Source organism: Neopsephotus bourkii, unplaced genomic scaffold (genome assembly GCF_033783945.1).
Source record: "Neopsephotus bourkii isolate Nb327-2 ecotype Australia unplaced genomic scaffold, CSIRO-AGI_Nbou_v1 NB_1234, whole genome shotgun sequence".
Taxonomy (NCBI): domain Eukaryota; kingdom Metazoa; phylum Chordata; class Aves; order Psittaciformes; family Psittacidae; genus Neopsephotus; species Neopsephotus bourkii.
Window position 1 is genome coordinate 2,125,921 of NW_026901719.1, and position 24,504 is coordinate 2,150,424.

The 24,504-nt window shown below is 42.2% G+C and overlaps 1 protein-coding gene across 3 annotated transcripts in view; it reads right to left on the reverse strand.

Annotated features, from left to right (window-relative positions):
- The window catches only part of ASB11 (ankyrin repeat and SOCS box containing 11), a 32,770-nt gene extending 8,832 nt beyond the window's left edge, over window positions 1-23,938 (reverse strand). The window contains exons 1-8 of one of the 3 annotated variants that reach the window (XR_009727079.1): window positions 23,701-23,938; window positions 20,141-20,220; window positions 16,993-17,100; window positions 13,795-13,945; window positions 13,456-13,590; window positions 12,338-12,529; window positions 7,519-9,300; window positions 2,588-3,178 (exon numbers count right to left, since the gene is read on the reverse strand). Coding sequence is in view for 2 of the 3 variants with exons in the window: in XM_061364475.1 (XP_061220459.1) it covers window positions 9,176-9,300; window positions 12,338-12,529; window positions 13,456-13,590; window positions 13,795-13,945; window positions 16,993-17,100; window positions 20,141-20,220; window positions 23,701-23,878 (969 nt within the window). In the remaining variant the exon portion in view is untranslated. Of the gene's footprint in view, window positions 1-2,587; window positions 3,179-7,160; window positions 9,301-12,337; window positions 12,530-13,455; window positions 13,591-13,794; window positions 13,946-16,992; window positions 17,101-20,140; window positions 20,221-21,837; window positions 22,353-23,700 lie in introns of those variants that run through there. The other 2 variants (XM_061364475.1, XM_061364476.1) reach the window with 2 other exon arrangements.
- Between the last annotated feature and the right edge of the window lie 566 nt (window positions 23,939-24,504).

A 24,504-nucleotide genomic window follows, 5' to 3' on the forward strand; every position in this document is an offset into this window, starting at 1 on the left:
CCCTTGGAGAAATCTGTAGTACTGTCCAGTTCTTGTAACCCCAATTTCCTTTCCTCAAATCAAGTCTCTCCTCGAGAGGCTTTTCTTCTAAGTGCTCTGAATACACAATGTTTTCATTTTCCTTTTCTCTCACCCTCACAGAAACTTCACTTTGCAAACGTCCCATTAGCCTGACTGGGGACCAGGCAGACTTCTGCAAGTAACTATTGTTCCCTTACGCAGGTTGGCAGTTTTACTTAACAAGGGAGTCTCTAAATCAAAGCAAACATACACTGAAGGAATAGCAAACACTTCTTGGTGTCAGTGGCACCTAGATCTGTGTTTTAACTCATTGCAGATACACAGAAGCATCAAGATTTCCCAGGGAGCAGGACAAACTTAGCATGAGAGCTTGCACACAAGTTTCTTGTATTTTCTTTGTGGCAGGCACGGGATTAGGGGCATCCTACTCACAGAGAGAAGAGCAGCAACACTAGATTTTTCACTGTCTGGAGCCAGATGTGTCTCAGCGAACACCTGCACAAGCATCTTCATATGCTACAAAACAAATCTTGACATTGCTTTCTAAACTGGCTTTAAGACTTACACACTACAGTCCATGCAAAAAGAATATAGACCCCAAAAGTTTTTTGTTGTGTTTTTTTACTTTTTTTTACTTTTTTTTTTTTCAAAATCATTGCAATTCCAAGCCTTTCTTGGGTTTGGGTTGGTTTTTTTCATCCTGTCTCATGGATTGTAATCATGTTTTGGCAACACTGCCAGGTTACTAGTGTGGTGAAATGATCTCATGTGACAAATACACACCAGTAAGCAGATAACAAGTGTAACTACAGCAAAACCCTAAACTTTGTAATTGAGAGCTATGGTGGTTTTTACTACAGTCTCCTAGATTTTGGCTAACTGTAAGGTAGTCTTCCCAAACACCAAATATAAGTGAAATCCAAATCCAGGAATCAAGAAGATTTCAATTTCTCTTTCCTCCTCTTTTCTAACTTCTCATTATTAGTTTTGAAAAAAAGTGGGAATTCTTTGGTTTGCTGGCAAATCTTTTTGGTTCCCAACCTTTCCTATATAAGCAATTTCTGAAGAAAGCAAAATAATTTCCACAAAGATATTAATTTTGTCAGAAACCCAATTTCCATTAACAAAAAAAACCAAACAAAAGTTAATGATAGTTTTCTGTTAATCCCAGTGATTAGATCAGCATGGAAAAAAACAAATGCGTCACAAGCAAGACCAGCATCACTGGAGTCAGCTGAGTTGGCCTTGCTAAGCAGCACCCATAGCGTCTGGTCCCATGAAGGGCATATTCTCCATTATGCAAGCCTCCAGCAAATACATCACCTTCCCAAGCCCAAAGGCCTGTGATGTTTTTTACCAAACCAAGCAAATTTCCATGTGTCCCCTTAGTTGCTCTCTCTTCTCATTGCCTATCAGTACAGGAGGCAACAGCAGTAACAGCTGAGGAGTATAGGAAAGTCAGACAGGAGGGGAAGAAAAAGCTCATGGGACAGAGGTATTTAATTAAGGGGCTCCTCTGCTCTGGTGTTTCTCTTCCCCATTTTCAATGGCATTAGGTGTTCTCTGTTCTTCTGGCACATTGCATTGCAACAAGCTCTTCCACCCACACTTACGGGCTGCTTTCCAGACCCTGATGGAGCTTACCTCTGGAGATGTCCCTCATGTGACCTATATTTTCACACTTCTGCCTCTGATGGGAACAGCATGCTCCAGCTGTTCTCACAGCCATGGCCTCCAAGGACTTCTCCATGGGAAAGTTAGTGACACCTTGTCACTACTATAAAATGCAATCTGTGAACTTGCACAAAAATAAGCCCATGCTCCCTTAAACACTTGTCCTGAAGAGGGGATTCTGTTGGCTTAAAAAAATGGCCTGCAGAAAGCTACACTACCAGCACAACTGCTTGGGAAATAAGGCAGACAGAGGAAAATCTCCCCAAACCTCGCATCCGTTTCTGTTCCCTGGCATAGCAGGTGTTCTCATTTTCTTTTGGAAAAGGTTATTAGCAAACTTCTAAAATGGGTGAAATTCCAAGGCTGTCCTGAGCAACCTACTTACCCTGCCCTGCTCCCGGAAGATGGCATGCAGTGCTCTGGAGAAAAGGGCATGTGCAATAGCCTATGTCAAGACCATAGGACCTGAACTGTTCCTAACATGATCTTCAGTCATAAGAAACCCATACTCCTGGTACTGGACAGATTAACTACTCAGATCAGGAGCTATCACTTTCTGTATGCAAAGTTGGGGCTGCAGCAAGCAGCTATCTACAGCACTAGCGTGCCTTGGTAGATGTTTCCTTTGCTGTCCCCAAGCACGGTTTGGCTTTTGTTTTGCATGAGGCTGGAAATCCTCTGAAACAGCTAACGGATGCTGATTCACAATGCTGATATTGTAGAAACAAGTTTCCTTTCCTAAAGGATTATGATCTGAGCACAGTGACAAGTATAAAAGCTTGTCCTGGTTACACTCATCCAGCCTGGCCACTTAGCTGAATATCTGATGCTGTGAAAGAAGGTAAAAAAGGAAAGCCCCTCTGGAAACTGATGTACAGAGTGCAAAGCTTACCTGAAACTGAAGCATAAAGACCAAATTGTGTAGCAGGGCTGCCTAGCCCTTCTCTTCACCCAGCTGTGGGGACATTCCTTGTGCACAGCAGGCTCCAGCTGACCTCTCCCAAGGCATGTGGGCCACTCCACATCAGGTCCTGGGATCATCCCCTGTATTCCAGACGAGGAATGACAGAGCCTCCCTGGGACCCTGACTGTCCTTTGGCTGGTGGTGGTGAAGAAAAGGTTTGCACTCATCTCTCACCCTGGCAAGGGAGCAGGGAGGCAGCAGGACCAGACCCACCTGCATCCTCCCCACCTGCGCACCCCCTCAGACTGTTTGGAGGGACCAGTTCTTCATGTACTTGCTCTCTACAGAGGAGACCTGGGAGCTGCCTGCAGCTGCAGACCACAAAACAAGAGTTCTCCTGATCATTCTCCATCTTAGAAAGGTGAGCGGGTTGCACCCAGATGTTATTTTCTCACCATCTCTCCTCATGACAGCACTGGGGCAGGCATCTGCAGACCTGAAGCAACCATTGTGCTCAGCTTATCATTTTTTAATGAAGACAAAGTCTGCCACAAGGATGAGCCTTTTTAGGTGCCAAGCCTGAGACACATCCAAAAAAAACCAACATCTGTACCAAGTGATTTCATGATCAGTGACAAATCCATATTTCTTCCTCAAGCTGCTGCAAGTGTGAAAAGCCTAGGTATTTCTCATCCATTTGCAATAGGTGAGTAGCAGACAGGGACATTTTCTGCACAAAGTGAATCATTTCAGCTCAAAGTCTTTAATAAATGTCAACAAGCGGCCACCCATCCAGCAGAGCAGCTGTGGTACCTTGTTACTGTGGCTGCTTCCAGCGGATGGGAGGGGAGTGCTTTAGGGACAGAACTGGAAAGCATGTCAAACAAAAAAAAGCAATGTCAGGCCCAGGGTGAGATTTCCTACCCCCCCTACGCCAACAGCTAGTGGGAACCTGCTTGTGGAAACAGGCTGGCATTACTTGTTGGCATTGTTTTAGAGGAAAGTTTTCATTTCAGTCTTGGAAAACCCCAACCCAAAATATGTGTTCCTCAGTAGCTGCAGTTATTCAGGATTTCACATATATGACTTGCTGTAAATCTGTAGCAATCCTGAAAGCACACGTAGCAAATCAAAATGGTCTCACTCATTAATTATCAGCCATTCTGGGATATTTGGGGATGAGTGATCTTTCCTTGACAGGTACTCAGTGATGACAGGCACAAAACTCCTGGGCCACAAACCCAAAGTATCTTTATACACATCTCAGGCTAGAGGCAGCAGGCACTCATCTGAAACTGTTAGAAGCAAGCATCTCTTTGAAGGATAATGAGATACAAATATGTGAAGGATGTGCCTCTGGGTACTGAAAAATATGTTCAATATATGTGCAATTTTATCCAGTGCTAGTAAGTACATATATTAGTTGCAGTGTTTTGCTGGCTAATGTGTTGCTTTAACTGACTTGTTAAACAAACTGCTAGAATAACATGCTCTGCTGATTCATTTCTCTCCTCCCTTACGGATGTTATTCTCAACTGGATATGCAAAATGTGCTTTCTTCCAGAATTCCCTATACCTCTTACTGAAGATTTTTCAATTCAAAACCTGACATAGTTTTCCATTTGCTTGCAATGTGCATCATGAGTTTCTACAAATGATAAAAACTTCAAGGATAAAGGCATTTTTATGAAACAGAAAACAATTAGAAGATCTGTGTGGAATAATCTGTATTTTACATTAACATATTATACATCTCTCACAGAACATTAAAAAAAAATCAGAAAGAGGAGCAACTAGTGTGTAGAAAAACTGAATTTCTGAAAAAAAAAAATCACAAAGACATCATGAACTGTCAGCCCAGCATACAAGTCAGCCAGATTTTTCAACTAAGAGTCAATGAAAGTGTTTAATTTTCATTATTGTTATTATTTCAAAACTTGCCCTAATGCCCTGCTGGGACACACCACCAATATTTTCAGTCCAATAAGGACTGGAGTGTTGTTAGATGCCAGCAGCAGAGTTGTGCTGCAGAAGACAGCGGTCAGGTATGGGACAGAAAGGTGTCGGGCAGAACCTGTGCTTACTGCCCCACAGAGCAGACCACAAGTGGAGAGCAGAGAGTGGCATGGAGGGGACACTCACCCCATTGCAAGGATTTGTACAGGCACAGCACAACACCAATTTCTAACATTGATGGTGAGAAGAATTCTAAATGCCATGAAGTGGATATTGACCAGGCTTGAGTTCCCTAAGGGGAAAACAGAGCCTGGAGAGCATGAGTTTCTGGTCCCTCTGCCTGAAGTGGCACAGGCATGCCTTGTCACAAGAAGAGGGAGCACAAAGATGGACGGATAAACAGCCACCCCCAGATCCTGCATCTGACCAGGAACATGGGATACTGGCATCTCAAGGCAGATGTGAGGAATTTCAGCTCCTATAGCATGACCACGAGTTTCAGCAGCTCAGCATATTCCCCATTTTATTAATTTCAGTGTGTGAATGGGAGATTCAACAAGACATACAGAAAATCAGGGACTAGCACATCTGCTGTGAAAAGGCTGAGTCCTAGAAAGAATAGAGGGCTGTTAAATGCTGATAGCAGAGTTGCCTTGTAAGAGACAAAGTCATCTTGAACCCAGCAGATTGCTCAGGAGATCAAAACAGACATCTTTCAGGGTCCAACTTAAAATGTGACTTTTTCTACCTACTGTGAGAAACATCGTCATTAAACCCTTTCAAAATGTGTTGGTGTGTTTATTTTAACTGTTGTATGTCCTTGAGAAGCTGGCCCATTAGCCAGAAGGCAGGGAGGGCTGAAATGTGTAAGTTTGGAAGTTGGGGGGGGAGGGGAGGATGACCCAACACAGCAGCATGGTAAGCAAGGGAAATAATATAGCCAACAAGGAGATAGGCCGAGCCTCACTAAGATGCCTGCTGTTGAAGAATTAAACTTCTCAAGGAAGAAACTAAAAAACTTTTGCTTAGTGACAGAGAAGAAATACGTGAATTCAGGAGAAAGCTGAGCAGGAAAGATATGCCTATGAACAAGAGCTTAGTCGTGTCAGAAAAGATACAGCAGGAAGAAAAACAAAGGATTGCAAAGATGTTTGGAGACACGGGAATGCATCTACCGGTAGAAAGAACCAGTGAAGACTGCTTATTTTAAAGATAAAGACTGCTTATTTTAAAGAGAAAGACAGTGCTGATACAAAGACCATTTAATTTTATTTTGCTCTGGATCATGAGCAATAATAAACATACACTGAGTAATGAATGACAGCTTGAAGTCAGCATCTGATGAGGTCCTCATCATTGGCATTTCTGAGCCCACACTGGATCTCTCATAGTAAATGAGTAAGAAAACTGAAAACTAGCCCAACAGATTGACATCAATGAAAGGAAGTCTTCTGGGTGTATATTGCAGATCAGTAACCTATTTAAGACACTCCTGTAAAATACACTCAAGATCAGGGACTTTATGGCGAGAGAGCATCCATAGCCCAAGCTTGTGTTTTATACTTCAAGTCAGTGCTTGTACTCAGAATGAGTAAGTGTTCATAGTTCGGAAAAACTTTTCCAATAACCAGCATATTGTGTAATCATTCCTGTTAAGATGTGCAGCACTTTCCACTGAAGGAGATAGTAGTGGCAGTTGTTGGGGATAAACTGCCAGGGATGTGGTATAGCAGTGGATATTACAGCACAGAAAAATGTCTGTGTTTCCAGAAGAAAAAAAACCCACATATTTTAGCCAAACAACTGGTTTCTGTCAACGATCTTAGAATGACTGAGAAGACACCACCTGTTTTGTAGGAAAGCGACTTTGTGAGATTATTTGTCCCTTCTCCCTCCTGGGGAAAAGCAGCTGCATCCACACCAGGGAGATGGTTTTCAAAGTCATTCTTAAAAGTCACCAACAAGATTCAGAAGTCTCCTAGAAAACTGTCCCAGTCATTCCCTACCCTTACATAATATGGCATAGCTGCAAAAAAAATTAAATACCTCCTCCAGTTATTTCCTCACTGGTATTTCCTTGCACTGTTACAACATAAAGCACAGTCAGTGAGAACGAAATGGGTAACTCTATCTTTTAAAATAGAGCAAGAAAGTCTAGGTAAAGTTTCTGAGGAAATTTCTTAACATCAGGACTTCTGAGCTTCTCTTCCGATTTATTATGTCTCTGTTCCCCCCAGATGGTCTGATGCACAGAAATTCGGGAAGAATGATGTCTCCAGGAAGAAGCAAAGGTGAGGTGATTTTTTGATTGGAAGCTAATGTCAGCAATAAATATAGAGCAGCTTCTGCTGCTTCTTACCATAAACCTTTCTGAGAGGCTGAATAGACTTCACATTTCCTTAATAGAGATACATTTTTTCAATTTAAATTCCTCTGCAAGTGAAATACTACTTTCACTGATATTGCAGTAGGAAATCAATTCAGTATTACAAATTCTGAAATAGATCACATAAATTGCCTTAGCGGCTTTGATTGCAGTGCAAGTCTGACAACCCACACAGCTGAGCCTCTGTTTCTCTATCTAGATAAAGGATGGTGTCCTTCTAAGGAGAGCAGGTGAGCTGCCAGTGAAGATAAGACTGAGAGAGATCTGCTGATATTAGGTTAATACAGACATTTCTTTCTTGATAGTATTTGATTTCCAGAGACTCTCGAGAATTTAGAGTTCAAATCCCTGAGATTCATGATATGATGTGCTATATAAGGTCATTCATGTCACTGACAACTTTATGGACAATATCTCTTGCCATCAGATAGCATTCAATATGTGCAAACACAGGCTGAAAACTACATCCATTTTTGGCTGCAGGATTGTAAATCCAGTCTCCTGAACTTCTGGGAGCACAGTTTATCTTACTTCTGCTGAATTAATAATAAGAAAGTACAGAAAATGTTAGACCTACCTCTCAGAGAGACAAGCTTTCATGGGGAAATTAAGAGATTAATCTCTTCATTGAACGAGAGAGGTGGCTGCTGATGAAGCAAGGACAGTTACTAAAAGGCTGCTGGAATCCAGGCCCATATTCAGGCTCCAGCAACCCCATTTTCCCAGACTTAAGATGTATGGTCAGTGAAAATTGGTACCAGCATGCATACTAGTTCGTAATGAAAAGCCATTGTATCTCAGAGCCTGAAAACACATCATCAGCCTCTTGGACTTGGGAAGTTGAGCTACGTGGAGACAGACTCTCCTTTTAACCCTGCTTTCCTTTTACTACAACTACTGAAACACCGTGACTTTTCTCACAGAATAATTTTATGAAAACTCAGGTCTGAAGAAACATTTCTCCCCTCAGAACACCAAAGGACAAATGAACAGACCTTTACAGAGCCACACAGGCATTGCATCAGTCACTTGATCCCACATTTTTCACCTTAAAGAAGTATACATTTTTAGGTCTGCTGTGTCCAGGCTGCTAACCCTGATGATATTTAAACTAACAGGACAACAGGCAAAGACAGAACACACTAAAAATTCCTTCTCCTAGGGAGGTAATGAAACACTGTAGAGTAGAATCATAGAAACAATGATTCTAGGGGTTGAAAAAGCAGGCAAGTTTGGTGAGCAATATTCATCAAGGAGAACATGAGTGATGCAGTTATCCTTAGAGGCCCAGCTTCTGTCCTGCTCTACACTCTGAGGACTTGAGAAATGTCAAAGCATAGACACCCTAAAAGAGCAGCAACTCATTCATTTGGTTTTCTTTAAGTCTTGCCAAGGACAGACATTGACAGCTGATCTACAATGCCTGTGAAAACATTTGCAGTTCTGTCCTTGAATTAAGCAGGAAAAATTATTCATGTAATGAATAAACACAGGCAGATCTCCGAAGCATTAAAGGAATATTTTTAGAAGAGATGGAGGGCTTTTTAAGACTTTCGCACATTTTTGTGGGCTTATTTCAAACACCCACCTGTGCTTTGGTAACATCACTTGAACTTCAGAGGACGAGATGTGTTAGTGCTCGGGGCAGCTGGGCTCCAGGCAAGAAGAGGTACAGTGGTTGCATAGCCACAGCCTGCTGGAAGTTGCTACAACTTCACTAGATTATAGGGAAAAGATGTCAGGATGGAAGGTCAAAGCTGAGAAAAGATTTGCAATATATAGGGTAAATGTTGAGTGCTGTGGGCTTTCCTTCTCTCACTAGCGGAAGAATAACAGCCACTAACTAGATTTTGACAGTGAGATTGGATAGACAAGAGGAAGAAGCTGCACAGATACTACATAAATAAATATACTCTAAATAAAGGGGAAACTTCTGTCTGTGGGTTGATGTGTGCATGTGCATCTACGACCACATGTCAAGTGAGCTAGCTGTTCATGTACTACAGCTTCTTGGGCTGGCAGAAATGGATGTGGCAACAGGCCATGAGGGAACTATGTCCATATCATTCCATCTGTGAAAAGGTGTTTTCAATTTGCATTGTCATGCAGCATCTGATGTTTGGTACCCACAGCAGACAATAAATGATATCTTTGTTTTTTTCTTGAATATAATGATTTTGGAGTAAACAAACATTTGTTCCTCTTTCTTTTCCAGTGTAAAGATAGTCACAGACTTATCGATAAAGGAGAAAGTTCTCAAGTGGCTCAGGCAGGTGCAGCTTGCGGACTGCGTATAGACATGACCGACCCAGATGTTTTCTGATACACAACCGGCACAGCTGGGCAAGGCTTGCAGGACCTGGGGTGAAAAAAAGGAAAGAACAGGAAACCCCAACCCCACCACCAGTATAAGTCAGAAAGCAACAAACACCAGCAAGATTTGCAAATCATATCAAGCACTACCCAATGACTTGCTGAAGTCAGGGAGAGCTAAATATATTATTGTTCATATTTAATATCTGTTGTCAAAGTTGGTTTAGTTACTTGAAAATTATAAGCACTAAAAATCTCTTTCTGCATGCATGGCTAGGCTCTTCTGCATCTTTTCTTGAGCAAAAGCTTAAAATACCATTAAAGTGTCTGCACTTGAGAGAGAGCACTAGGGTGCATAGCCCTTGCTCAAGATACAAGAAAACTCCCAGTGATTTTGTGAGGAAAAAGACAAGAGTGAGTACAGGGAGCTGCAGAGGTGCTCGGTGTAGACCAGCCATAATTGGGTGGACATGGCAAATACAGTTAGTTGTTCATATACACAGAGACACCAACTGCTTGTGTCTCAGCAGGTACCTGCACCTTTTTTACGTGACCACACTGTCTCAGAATATTTATGTATGTCTGGCAGTCTATCAGTGCTCCTCAAAATGATTTATGTCATCAAATTCTAATTAAGTCTGATTTTCTATCTTTCAAAGACAGAAAGTCTCTAAAAGTTTTGTTCAAAAAGGCACAAAGAGTGAAAAAAAAAGGATTAACTTATTATTAAGTAAATAAATGATGAGATGTCATTTTGCCCTTCCCTTGCCTTGGGGGAAAGGTTGCTGCGTGTGAAAAACTCTTGTTAAACACTGGAGAGTCCACTTGTAGGAAAGCTGTCAGAGGACTTATTGGGACCACGGTGAGGCCAGCTTGGGCAGTGGTGCTGCCCTGGTGGCTTCCCCATGGGATGACCAGGCAGATGCCCCCAGCCCACCATGGGTCAGGTGAGGTGTACATCAGGCACAAACCCACTGGAAATAAGGCTCCATTGCTTCTGCAACTGCATGCTTGCATGTGCAAATGCAACTTGCTAGTGAATGTGTCCCTCCCTCCACTTTGCTTTCTCTTGCTGGAGCTGCTCCAGGTTGAACCTTTGCTCCTACTCAGACATGCTCATTTTTTTGAGCCCTCTCAGCCCTGCCTCTCCAGTTTTTGGCCAAACAGTAGTGATCACAGCAGTATTTGACAAGCAATGGGTAGAGATGTGTGCTTAAAACCCTGTACTTATATCTTCCAGGTAACCTGTGCTTTTACTACAGGAAAATTTAGAAGCTTAAAGAGGCTGATAATGCCCCCTCTGAGCAGAAATTGATAGAAAAATATGGGATACCTAGAAAAAAGCACTGGCACCACTGTCACCAGAAGTGAAGAAAGAATATTCCATCTCCCAAAGCAGTCAGGAAAACAGATACATTTTATATTTCACGTCACTTAATAGCTAGGAAGAGAAGCAATTAAAGGGAGTCTAATGGCAGCAGAGAAGTCAGGGAGCAGAAGGAAAACTTTTCTACCTGAGAATGCTTATTTCAAAAAGAAGGTCCTCAGAAAACACAGAAATATGGGAAAAGGGCAGTTGCAGATGCTACAGCTGCAAAGTACTTGACAGAGAACTAAAGGGACAGGTGAGGAAAATGAGGAAACTGGATTTCTGAAAAGAGGCATTGCCAGCTGACATGCCCCTATAGTTCCTCTGGCTGTAAGGGAGGAGAAAGTGACAAGCTAGAAGGGGAAATCAAAAAGAAAGTTCACGAGGATAAAATAACTAATATTGGGATATTTCTTTACCTACACTAACTCTCTTTCATGCAGGGCAACTGGAGCAGGACAATTGCAAGCACTGCCTTTGCTCACAGCCTGCTGTTGCTGAGCCCTGATAGCCCTGACAGAAGTCACAAGAGGTGAGAAGCATTCAAGCAAAAGTCCTCCCAGAAGGCTTTAGACATGACAAATTAAAGCTCTGCATGAAAAGCCACAGGGAAAACGAGTAGGACAGAGGATATTAAGCCAATGTTTCATTTCCTCCATAAAACCCACCTGTGTGCAGACAGCCGACACAAAGCCTATGTGCAACATTGACAGTATTAAATTACCATCCAAGAGCTATTTTGCAGCTGGAAGCTTTCTACACACATCATGCTTTGCTCTTTGGTGGGGAGCGAGCAGGCTCAGCAATGTGGCAAGCTGCCTGCATAGGGGAGCACCATTTACCTGCCATGCTGACAAAGCCCCAGGGAGTGATAGCTCAACTAACAGGGTACTAGTGAGCTGGGAAACACAAGAGGCTAGAGGAGAGGGGTGACATAATTCAGCATGCCCATATCCTAGGGATATTGCTAGTTCTTGCTGTGTGTGGTGCAGGTGAAAATGGCTCAAGAAGATCTAGATTCATTTCTGCTCAGAGGTTTCTTTCAGTAGACTGGAAAAATAATTTCAGGGAGACTGAAAATAAGTTGCAAGAAGCACTCCTGGTTTGTGCTGGGGTTGCAACCCACTGAACCACATGGAAGAGCTCCATGCCATGAAGCTGGATAGTTACCAGGCAAACAGCTCTGCTTTCTCCTGGCAACCGAGGGCACCCACATTCATATTTCTTTTTTCTTCAGGAAGCAGGACACTGAGCCATGGTGTTAGGCTGAACACAAGATAATGGTACTAAAATATTATCATAGAATTACAGAATCATAGAATAGTTAGGATTGGAAAGGACCTTAAAATCATCTAGTTCCAACCCCCTTGCCATAGGCAGGGACACATTATCTATGAATAAATTCTTATAGCAGCTTTTAATCCTTAGAGTCCCATAGGTAAACACATATAATTTTGCTTCAGAAGACAGAAAAAGAAAAGCACAGAAAAACTGATCAATTTACCCACTGAAACCCTAACACTTGGTGGCAGATTTAGCAGCAAAACACACTCAGTTGTGTGTCACGTGCTGCAGAATTGAAATTGGTAGAGAAAATGAGAACTTATATAAACCATCACTTATAAAAGCAGTTAAGACAATGTACTAAGGTGAAAGAAATAAATGTTGTTCTACTTAATAAGAAAAAAAAAAAAAGAAGAAAGGAAACTATTACCTTCCCGAAGCAAAAGTGCCTGCTCCACTTTGCTGTTGGGTACGGCAAGATCCAGGGCACATTTGAGTTCGGCATTTCTGCATTTTGGGTTAGCACCATAGTCTGCCAGCAAGACTACTACCTCCACGTTGGATTTCCTTGCTGCTGCATGGAGGGGGGTGTCTAATCGCTTCCCCATGTTAACGTTGGCTCCTTGAGAGAACAAGAGTGTGTGGTTAGATCTGGGATGCAGCAGGGACTGCCTGAACATACATAACGGGCTGGTTTCCACCTGTAGCTTCAATAACTGAAGGAGAACAGATGGCACACAGACCTCCTCCATTTTCTTCAATAGCAGCAGTGCAAAACTTAGCAGGTCAAATACCTGCTGTGTAAAAGTCCTCTGAGCCACCAAACTCTGTCTGCAATGGACAGTACTGAGCAGTTTAACCCCCAACCCAATGGATGTTCAAAGCCTACCATATACTCCGTAAATTTGTTAATAACATAAAATCTAACATAGGTTATGTTAATTCAGTTACTGAGGAGAGAGGAACCCTTTAGGTATCTAATTTTAATAACTCTGGGAGCACAGCAAGCAACATGATTCCCTAGGCTCTGCAGGCATTAGGAGGGGCCCCATTTTGAGCAGGTCAGCTAATGCACACTGACAGCAAAAATTTATGCTAGCTCATAGACTTTGCCTGGACCTGCAATGATTATTCTTTCAAACAGCTTTACTGCTGTCTTCATCATCCACTGAGAAGTGCTTAGCATGGCAGTTTATCATAATCACGAGTTGATTCTGGTCACTAGTATTAGCCAGCATTGCCTGTGCTTCATGTTATCATTCTAGAAAACTAGAAGTATTTATTTTATTTTCACATTCAGACAGTCTCAGGGAGGTCTCTGTAATTAGGGCTTTCTTTCCTGAGGAAGTGACAAAATCTTGAATGCAGGTGAAATTTTCAGTAGCCTGAAATGAGACTCCCAGCCCTATTTGGGAGCCTGAAATGAGGCTCCCAAGCACCTCTTGCAGGAATAACCCATACTGTTTGCAGTGGAGAGGCAGCCTGGAGAGACCAGCAGCGCTGGCTCACACCATCACAGCTGTCCCTTGGCCCCTTTTCCAGGTGTACCTAGCTCTAAAAGCTTTTTGACACAGTCTGTCCTCTGGTATGTACAAGCCACATAAAGTGGGGTCCCATGCTGCAAGTCTTCTTGGTCAATGTCGACTTCATGGGCCAGAAGTATCTCCATGCACTCCCTGTGACCTGTGGAGAGAAAAGGAGCCGTGACTGAAGTGCTGCAGAGCAGAATACACCCCAATACAACCACTGAGGCAGAAGAGCTGGGAATAAGCCAAGCCTATTTATCCGCACCAGTATGGACAAGTTGGGGGTTTTAAAAGTACTTTAACATCAACAAAAGATGTATTCCTCAGTTATTGTTAGCTTCACTCAAAGCCTGAACATTACCTCTCTTGACCGCTTCGTGAATGGGTGAAGGAAGGTGGTTCCTGAGTTGTGGCTTGGCTCCAAATTCAAGCAGCATGTTGACACAGGCCGCGCTGCCGCTGCAGCAAGCATTAAACAGAGGAGTGATCCCATCAATGGTGACTGCATTGACCTGGAACAGCAATACATGCTCAGGATAATCCAATTTAAGGGGAACGCCCTTGCAGCATACCTCTTGTGCACACCAGAAATACACTAGGATAAGATGCTTGGCTTGTTTAATTTCAGGACTGATTTTGTTAACAACTTTCAGAGTTATATGTTGCAGCGGAGCATATATAATACTCCCCTGTGAGGGCTGCCCTCTTTCCCAGGCAGCTAGTGCCATAAGGCAGTAACACTGCCTGCTGTTAATGCTCCTCCCAGATTTCTTCAGAAAAATCAGGTTTTAATTTTTATTTTTATTTTTTTTTTATGTGGAGAACGAAAGTATCTTCAGTCTGTCTTGTGTGCACCAACCCAAAGCCAGAGTACGCTCTGATGGAAACGGCTTTGTTTTTAAACAAAAACATTTACTTTACATTTGATACTTCCACTTGAAAACACTGTTCCAGCAGAAGGAATTTTCATGGAAACATAGTCTTAATCCCAAACAGAAAAGGAGCTTGAAAGCATTTGTGTTCATATGCATGGGTGTGTATGGGCACATGTAAAACAGAATGAATTTCCTTTCTCTACCTCTGATGTAAAGACCCGGCAAGAGACACCATCTGTCATTGTCCAAGACCACACAGTTCCTGGCTTGCGTTGTGCACAGCACTGTGGCTGCTATGTTTAACTGTGTAGCAAGCCCCCAGGGGCAGTTTATGCAGCAAATCTGCATGTCTTTAATTCTGTGACGTGCTGGAAAAGGGGAATGGATTATTGCACATGGCAATTTGCATGACTTCCAAACCACGGAGAAAAGAGACAGGAGAGGAAAGGCTGGAGAACTCCAGGGCCACCAGGGAAGCTGGAGAACTTTGCTACCTGTTCAAGCACACAGCTGCATCAGAAAGAGATTGGAAATATGGAGTAGATATACCTTGGCTCACAGAAATTAACAACCAAGGCATTTTGCCTTTAAAGCAGACAAAGGTAGTGTCGTTTGGAAACCTATCGGTTTATCATGGGTAATTTAGCAGCAGACCAACTGCAGTTGATACCTTCCTAGATAACATTTTGGGTTTTGTTCATTTGAACTACTGACTTGATTGCAATGCTGTGTGAGTTAACTCCTTGTCTCATAAGGTGCTTTTCCCACAATTACAAGCCAGCTCTTGCCATTTCCAGTGATTCAGTCTTTGCCAGTGCAAGGCCACATTCCCTCGCAGGAAGCTACACTTGCAGATTATGCAGGTACACTGGAGGAGGCAGCCCTGCTCTCTGGTGCATTCTCTGCTTGCTCACTTTCACGGAAAGACAGTGGGGGGGAGAACAGATCTGGCTAGACTGTAGTGACAGGACAAGTGGTAATGGGTTCAAACTTTAACAGGAAAGATTTAGGTTGGATATAAGGAAGAAGTTCTTTACTGTAAAGGTGGTGAGGTACTGGCACAGGTTGCCCAGAGAAGTTGTGGCTGCCCCATCCCTGGCAGTGTTCAAGGCCAGGTTGGACAGGGCTTTGAGAAATCCGGTGTAGTGGAAGGTGTCCCTGCCCACGGCAGAGGGATTGAAACTACATGATCTTAAGGTCCTTTCCAACCCAAACCGTTCTATGATTTTGTGACAGGGCCAAGAGGTAGCCAAGCCAGTGTGGTATGGGGTGACAATAGGTACCACAGCATAGGGGGCATCTGTCTGGTCAGATTTTGGAGCCTAAAATGCAGTTTGCTCTTCCTGAAATTGCAAGGCTCCAATTGCAACTGCAACAGCATCATCACTACAGATCCCAGACAATTTTTGATCTTCCTCCCTTCCTATTAATTGATGATCTAAACTATCCCTTATTCTGCACAGCTTCCAAAACAGCAAAAAGAAAGAAATAGCTAATGCCTCTGTATTTCAAACAGATTACTTGCTACCTCCCATGTCTCCCCAGTCTTATTGGGCAGATGTGGCTGGAGCTGATGGAGGCACTTTGAGAGTCTACCAATCAGCACCATTTCACAACCAGGCCAGCGATTCAGGCAAGCTGATAACCACAGGTAAGAAAGGTGATAAGTGATGAAGAAAATTGACTTCTCTGGTTTCCCTCTCCACTGGATACTGGTTTAACTGGTAAAATAGGAAAGATAGTTGGTGTGGAGTAAGTAGTTTGGTAAAAAAATGGAAATAAAGAAGAACAGAGCAAGAAAGGAGCGCAGCAGAATGACACGTTTTCCCAGAAGTTAGACAACAGCCTGTTGACTTTATGAATAGAGAGCAGAGGGAAAGCAAAAACCAAAACCATCACAGATATATATTATACCAGGAATAGGCTGATTTCTTAGGAAATCAACAGGTAGTTCAGAGATGATTTTCTGAGTTATAAAAAGACAATATTATCAAATACCAAAAATAAGTAAAACTGAGTAGAAAGGGATTTTCCTTTCATCTTTCTAAAGAATTTAAATTTGGTATGCAGTTTAGGAAGTTAATACATTTTCTTCTGCACATAGCTTGATTGACTGCTTCTGTGTTGCTCAGTTTCTTGCCATATAAATTGTACTTGAAAACTAAGCTGACTGAAATACATTCTTATATATTTCATCCATTCCCCTATCTCCACTGTTAACATGTATTCTACCTTAGGTCGAAGTGGGGGAAATCTTATTTTATTATCAGATTAAATGTTTCATTGCTTCAAGCACATCTATTTTTATTTATGCGAGATTTCTAAACCATCCCACAGAAAACCGGAGGCAATTCCAGTGATCGTTATGGGTGAGGGAAGGGGATAAGTCATTTTTTCAAGATTATTTTCACCTTGTTCCTTTTCCATCAGTTATGACTACATTTTGGATACAGAGGGAAATCAAAACAGAGTAATAGGGTGACCCAACCAGCCACTGGGGAAAGGCAAATACAACACCCACAGAAACATAGAGCTGTTTTATTTTCCCCTGTTTCTGCCCAAGGTACTTCTGTCCATCTGCATCCTGGCCCTGCTACCCCAGCAGTCTATCCAAGATCCCTCCTGATGGAAGGCGTATCCTTGCCCCAGGTGCCTGCATCCCTGCCAGCATCCCCAGGACTCACCTGAGCGCCGTTCTCCAGCAGCACCTTTGCACAGGCAACGTGACCACCGAGGCAGGCCTCATGGAGAGCCGACACACGGTCCACTGTCAGCAGGTTCACGTTGAAACCCTGCAATGCAAGGTAAGAGACATGAGGGGAAAGCACTGCCCAAACCACATGTCTCCCCTCAGGCTATGTTGGGCGCAAAGGGAGGTCAGACCATGGCAGGGGAGAGCCACGTTGCTGGGTGCATATCCAGGGGAGGTGCACGGGTTGGATTAATGCTGTTCACTGGTTCAGTGCTCATGCCCAAAAACAGCAGCTGGTGATTGGGTTAAAGTAAGCAAGGACAAGCTATGCTTTCTATTTTTATAGAAATAGAAGGCATAGAGATGCCTTCTATTTCTATGCCTTCTTCTTCTATGACAATGCACAGTCAATCACAGGAAAGGCATTGCTTTTCTTTAACTTATAAGGGTGGCATTACCTTTGCTATTAAGTCCAGCACCAGGAGCTAGAGCTGGTGGAATTCACCTCCCTGACTGGGGATGTCTCTGGCACAGGTATCAGCAGCTCTGCTGGAGCCGTCGTCTCCTTCAGTGGAGATAAACAACCCCCCTAGGATATGATTCATTTCATGCTAAACCAGCTGTTTCTAGTAAGTCAGATGAATTCTGTCATAAAAATACTTCCACTGACTATATAGTGTGTTGTGTTTCACTCAGAGGTAGTAAGTACCTAGTAAATCCATAGGATAGATGAGACAAATCCCACCCCCGAATCAGTTCCTCTCGTTTGACCACCCAGGAAACATTTTACATTGGAAGAAAGAACTGTGATTTACAAATGACTTGTTACAGGTATTTCCCTAGATGACAGTTCTTGGGTCTATTTTGCACAAACAGAAAACAAACATATTCACAAAGGAGAATGCAATTGTCATATGTTTTCTCCAGAATGCAGCTAAATCTCCTAGTAATTAAGATTTTATAACCATGTGTGAGAACAGGCCTGGAAGCAGCTCCGTTTTTTACTTTTTTTTTTGTGGGTTTTTTTGTTGTTGTTGTTGTTGTTGTTTTTTGGTTTTTTTTTTTCCGTGATGTCGTATATTTTGTAACATAATTGGTCTCTACCTGATGTGCTATAAACGAAACAGCCCACAAGATGGCAGCAACGCACAGTTTGGAGAGCAGTAGCAAACGAGATGGGCAAAAGTATTTGTGAGCAATGTAACGCTGTAAAAAAAGTTCGTCTCGATACAATAAGCGTTAAATGAAATCACTGTAATCACTTTAAGATAGATATTCTAGGATAGGAAAAAAATGGGTTTCAGTCATATGAAAGCACTGTTAATGTAAAAGCTGTCACAAAAAATTTCCCCTGCCATCAGTGCCAGGGGAATAGATAAAACCTTGAAAAAATGTTGAGAACATTCCATTCTCTAACTCGTAGATGTCTCAAACTTCATGATCAGCATATCCCTTCAAAAGGAATATCTCCTAGAGAATCTGGAGAAGGAGACTTATTCTCCATCATTATTCATATGTGTATATATATAATTATTGAAATTTGGTCATTGCAAGCAAAAGAGGAAGTACTGATATCTTGGGCAAAACAGCAAACCCTTCCATCATGAAATGGAGAATGACTTATAGATATTACTATAGCTGTTTGCCAAACATTGGTCATGTTAAGCCTTGTTTTCGATATATGTGAAAAATGAAACTTCTTTTGGTGCTGGAACACGCATTGGTGAGTTCTTAAGCTCTTTTAAAACCCCAGCGCTTCATTGTCTCCTTATGTGCAGTCATCCCCTGGGGAGCAGAAGCCTCACTGGCTTTCCTGAAAGCTACAGCCCTATGGCAGAGACTTTTATGTGACCAACATACTCTCTAAAGTATAGCTCTGCATTTAATTTCAGGTTAGTAATGTAACTATATTAGAAGCAATGAGCAATGATTATGCTGCTCTGTGAACAGCTTTTCCCCTACATTTATCAAGCTGTGGTGCATCAGCTCTCTGTGGTGAATTCAGTCTCTACAAACATTGCTGCCTTAATCTCTTTTTATCAGCAAGGACCTTAATCCCCCTCTCCAAAATTGAATGTCTTCAGAAAAGGGTGGATTAACTAAATGATGTATAACCACAACACTGGGTGCTTCTCCAGTGTATAATTGGGGCATTTAGTATATAAAAAGATACCCCACTAATAAGATGGTGTAAGGCCAGCATAAATGCAGATACAAGAGGTCAGAAAACCAGCAAAGCCGTGAATGAATAAGCCTTCTTCTTTATTATCCCCAAGTTCCATCACTTCCTTTTCCATAAAAACTTCAGATATCAGTAGGTGAAGGAAAGAGGGATCAGGAAATGGGAGGGGAAAAATTGTTGTAAACAGCAACCTCCTAGCTGCAGCTATGCCTCGATAAGATGTCTGGACTGGAAGCTTTCACACCAGGGGCTCCGCTCCTTGAGGACGTTGCCCATTCGAACTGTGGCTTCACTGGTAAAAATTATTTACCTTGGATATAAAAAGTCTGGTGGCCAAGTAACAGACCTCACATTCAGGGAATTAATTTCCCTGCAGTCGTCCTGACTGGTGGGGGTGCAGTTGCTCATTCGTGCCAGTTGAGGGCACTGAGTTTAAGCAAAGGTGACAAGGAATACGGTTGGCAAAGCAGGAAGTACCATAACCTGTCCCTTTGCAGCTGCCCATTTTCACATCCAGCTTCTTATCCTCTCTAGTATATTCTTTCCTCCACTCTTTTGCATCAACTCTTGGTTTCATTTGTTGCAGAAGCTTTCCGTTTGACAGGTCTCTCTTGAGTAAGACCATGCTTGCTATAGCAGGATGTACTTTTATAGCTTTCTATTGATTTTTTTTCTTTTTAGTAGCTGATATATATAGTCCCTGTTCTCAAGCCCAATTTGCATGATTTGTCATTGAGAAAGAGACCAAGGATCACTGTCTATGATACAGCAAGCTACAAGCTGTAATGGTCTTTGTGCTGGGCTTAACTAAGTTAACCAATACATGCTCAAAGGCATGCATGTGGATAATATTATTTATACAACTGTATTTCTTATGCCCTGCTGCAGTGTATTACCAGCTCACCAACACACAGATGCAAGTCAAAAGAAATATGCTGCTTGCCAACCTTTTCTTTACCTGTGCAATCAAGGTTTTCAGAGACAGGAGGCGTCCTTGGAAGGCAGTTTCATGAAGAGGGGATCGGTCGGCCCAGCTGCCTGAAAGCAAATGCATAAACATTAATTCAGGTTAGCAGCAAAAGCAGATCCCAGGAAGACAGGGAAAAAACAGCTAGGTGCAAATGCAGATCAGGACAGAAATCAATGTGGCATCAGTGATGAAACTGTTTGATAAATTGGTTTCAGCAGAGCAGCTGAGGTCACAGCACTCCTGAGAAAGCTGGGGCTGGAGCTCACAAAGGGACCTAAAAAGCATCTTGGCAGAACTTTCAAAACCAGCTAAAAACATGCTTCAGCAGAGACAATGAGTTTAGTACTGCTGGGACTTACTCAGGGACTTCCGAACCCTGACATTCTATTCAAAACCGTATCAGCCTCCATCTTTTGAAGGAAGCTTTTGTCACAAATCATGTTCCAGAATCTCTTGCACTCTGTTAAGAGACTCATAGCAGGGAGACACTGGGGTGACTTGTCTATCAAATGAATTCTGGCATGTCCCTGGTAGTTTTATTTCCTGAACTGTCAATTTATGAATAATATCCTCCAACCTACCAGGTAGCAGGTTTCATTCTCCCTCTCACTGGAAGGTTTCAAAAAAGACATGGAAAAATAAATCCTGCCTGAGGCTTTACTTTTCTTCCTTAATCATTTTGAGTTGTTGAACTGTTCAGACTCCTTCATGTAGGCTAGCTTGCCCTTTCTCTTATCTTAATCTACCCATTTGCCAAGAAAAAAAATTCCCTAGGCTTGCTCCCTGCGGGCATGGTAAGTCATCCCAGGTTAAATCCCTGCAAAAAAAAGTAGAAAGCAAATTTGCTTGTCCTATATTAAAATTTATAACCATATCAGGCTACAGTATGTAGAAAGTATTTCTACAAAGGCCGGCTGTATTGACAGTGCCACAGGTCAGAAGCAATACCAGTGTTTGCTTTCATGCTCTGCTGTACAGCAGCCCCATGAGCACTGTATCCAAAACCCCTGTCTTGTTTAATTTTTTCTGCTACGCTGCACACCAGAAAGAATGGAAAGGGTGATTTATCTCCATTTCAGGTGTAAGGCAAGGCAGGAGGAAATCAATGAGAGGCACTGACATGTCCCTGGGGACTTGAGAGCAAGGACATAGCAGAGGTCTCAGCCTTGGTCAACGGAATTTCCTTGTGGTACTTGAGAACTGGGATGCACTTCAGCTCATGGGGTTATGGTTTTAACTATAGTTATTACTTTTGTTCCCATTTATTTAAGAAGCTGTTCCTGGGATCCTAAAGCAGGAAGCTGGCATGGAAGGATATGACCAGGCTCCTAAGGACTGAGTAGGAGACACCAAATGAAATGATGGAAACAGGAAGGAACTGAGAAATGCTTTCCTGAAAACATCCCAAAACCTCCTCATCCGTCATCATGCTGGTGTCTGAAATAGGCGAGCTTAGTTCAGAAAGTCAGAAGATATTACAGGTGACAAAAACCAGGGCTCTTATATAGCAGGATGATCCAGATGTAAGTCCGGCAATAGAGCTACAGTGCCTTATTTAACCTTTAATGCGTGTAGCATGTGCAAGCGCACATCACATGCCTTTACAACACATGTGTATGCAAGCACATGCCTCACCATGAAAACACATGCCGCTGTATACTTCCATGCTCACCACAGCAACCTACCTCCCTGAAACATGTGGCAAATATAGTTCCCATACATGGCACATCTTCCCTTCCCAGGTGTGAGTGACATGACTGAAAACACTGCGTCGTTCTAAATGTCTACAGATAAATTAAGCAGCCCTGCTGCTGCTGCTGCTGCACTACTTCACTGTAAAGAGAAAAGGCTCTGAAGGTCCTCCTGTAATCCAATATAATGCCCAGCAACCACATCACATGATCTTATGTTTTGTAAGATTATCCTTAATGGCTTTTTGCAAATGGCAACTTCCAGATAAAAATACGTTGTGGTCTGCTAAACTTCAACCAGATAAGAACCAGCATGAAGGTAAGAAATGCTGTTTGCCATGTGTCTGACTACAATTGCATAAAGACAGTTGGAAAAAAAAAATGACAGTAATAAATGATTGGAATTATATTCCAGAGAACAGCAAATAAATTAATAACCCAGATATGTCTGTATATAAAAGCTTTGTAAAAAATGCTTTGCTGCAGTATTTCTCTTGGCCAGATTTTAATCTCTCTGCTTTGGATGGCTACCTCACACCACCCATGTTCTGCTCACATTCATGTGCCTGTTCATGGTGTCACTATTCATTACAAACCAAGTTCCCAACAAGTGAGTCACATAAAGATCTGTGATGTCACAATATTGGTAAGAATCCTCATTGGTAGTAAAATTAAAATACTGTGTAATCTTACTTAGTGGAATTACTGGGCATGCAAACGTATCTACTCACTATCATGACAGCAATGTGAAAGAGAAAAATCATGTGGAAAACAAAAAAATAAATTACCTACTCAATAGCATACTAAATACAATATATTCCCATGCCATATATTTTCAGAATAATTTTAGCTGTATTCATTTTTAACATCTGATTTAACAAAACAGGGGTTCTTGGCTTGGGCTCATAGAGGCATTAGTTATGTCATAGAATCATAGAATCATAGAATAGTTAGGATTGGAAAGGACCCTAAGATCATCAAGTTCCAACCCCTCTGCCATAGGCAGGGACACCTCGCCCTAAACCATATTACCCAAGGCGTCGTCCAACCTGGCCTTGAACACTGTCAGGGATGGAGCATTCACAACCTCCCTGGGCAACCTATTCCAGTGCCTCACCACCCTAACAGGAAAGAATTTCCTCCTTATATCCAATCTAAACTCCCCCTGTTTAAGTTTTAACCCATTGCCCCTTGTCCTATCACTACAGTCCCTAATGAAGAGTCCATCCCCAGCATCCCTATATGCCCCCTTCAGATACTGGAAGGCTGCTATGAGGTCTCCACGCAGCCTTCTCTTCTCCAGGCTGAACAGCCCCAACTTTCTCAGCCGATCTTCATATGGGAGGTGCTCCAGTCCCCTGATCATTCTTGTGGCCCTCCTCTGGACTTGTTCCAACAGTTCCATGTCCTTTTTATGTTGAGGACACCAGAACTGTACACAATACTCCAAGTGAGGTCTTGTATCTCCTTTCAGAAAATCAACATGCTAAAACTTTCTCCTAAATATTTTTTTGGCAGTAAAGCTGGTTATTTAGTAAAACCATATGCAACACCCACTAAAGAATGCCTTACTTCTGAGAACAATCTTCTTGTTTACCATAGTGCGTTGAGCAAGTGTTGCCCTCATTCTAGCTGAGTAATTGTTGGCTTCTCATATTTTGCACACCTAAATCATGCCAACACATACTGACACCACAAAGACCCCAGAAATGGAAGGAACTTCAAGTTAAAACATCCATCCGTGGTTTTAGCAATAGATTCCTAATTTCATGGCAGCTCCATAATTTAAATCCTCAACTAGGAAAAATTATAGCAAATACATGTTTAAATATTAGAGTGTCCATATTTTTACGTTACCTGGAACTATTCCATAGATCTCTTCTGCTATCCTGGCAGCCTCTTTTCTGTTGCCTTTAACAATGTAGAAATGGGTCAGCAAAGCCAAAGAAATCTTAATTAAAAGCTTGAAGCAAAACAAAGCAAAAATGGCAAAATAGATGTTAGTGAAACTATGGAGTATAGAAGTGCCCTCCATTTTGATTTGCTCTTTGAATAGTTTCTCAGGTCTGCTAAGCTGCACCAGGCTATTATTGGTATCATATGTCATCTATTTTAAACCCTCCAGAACCTGCTGTTCCTCAGTTACCAAAAATACATTCTGGTTTTATTTGGTATAGGCTATTTGATACTAAATAACAATACCAAGGATAAGATAGTTTGAACATCCCATGCCATACAGTAAACAAACAGAAAATGCTCTCCAAACCTACATAAATTGAAATAAATTTTTAGATAGATGCTTTTCATAGTGTCTGGAAACCTATACTTCCACATTACATTTATTCCTTGATGTAGCCGTTCCATTTACAAAGGCTGCACAGGTATAGTTGCAGAAATTGTTCTGAGATACTGCGAAAAGACTACTTTTCTGTCTTTTCCATCTTGGCAACAGGCCTCACTGGTATTCAAATACAGAACAAAGGCAAGCATATGAAAGAAAAGCGTTGTCATGAAAGAATCTGAAATAGAACCACATATTTTCAAACCCAGGGTGAAGAAGTCAAAGATATTCTAGGAGGCAAAAAAATTGAAATTCTGTAATCAGAAACACATGCTAACATACTGGTGGTTTTCTCCACTCAGGGATAAAGAATGGTGTCT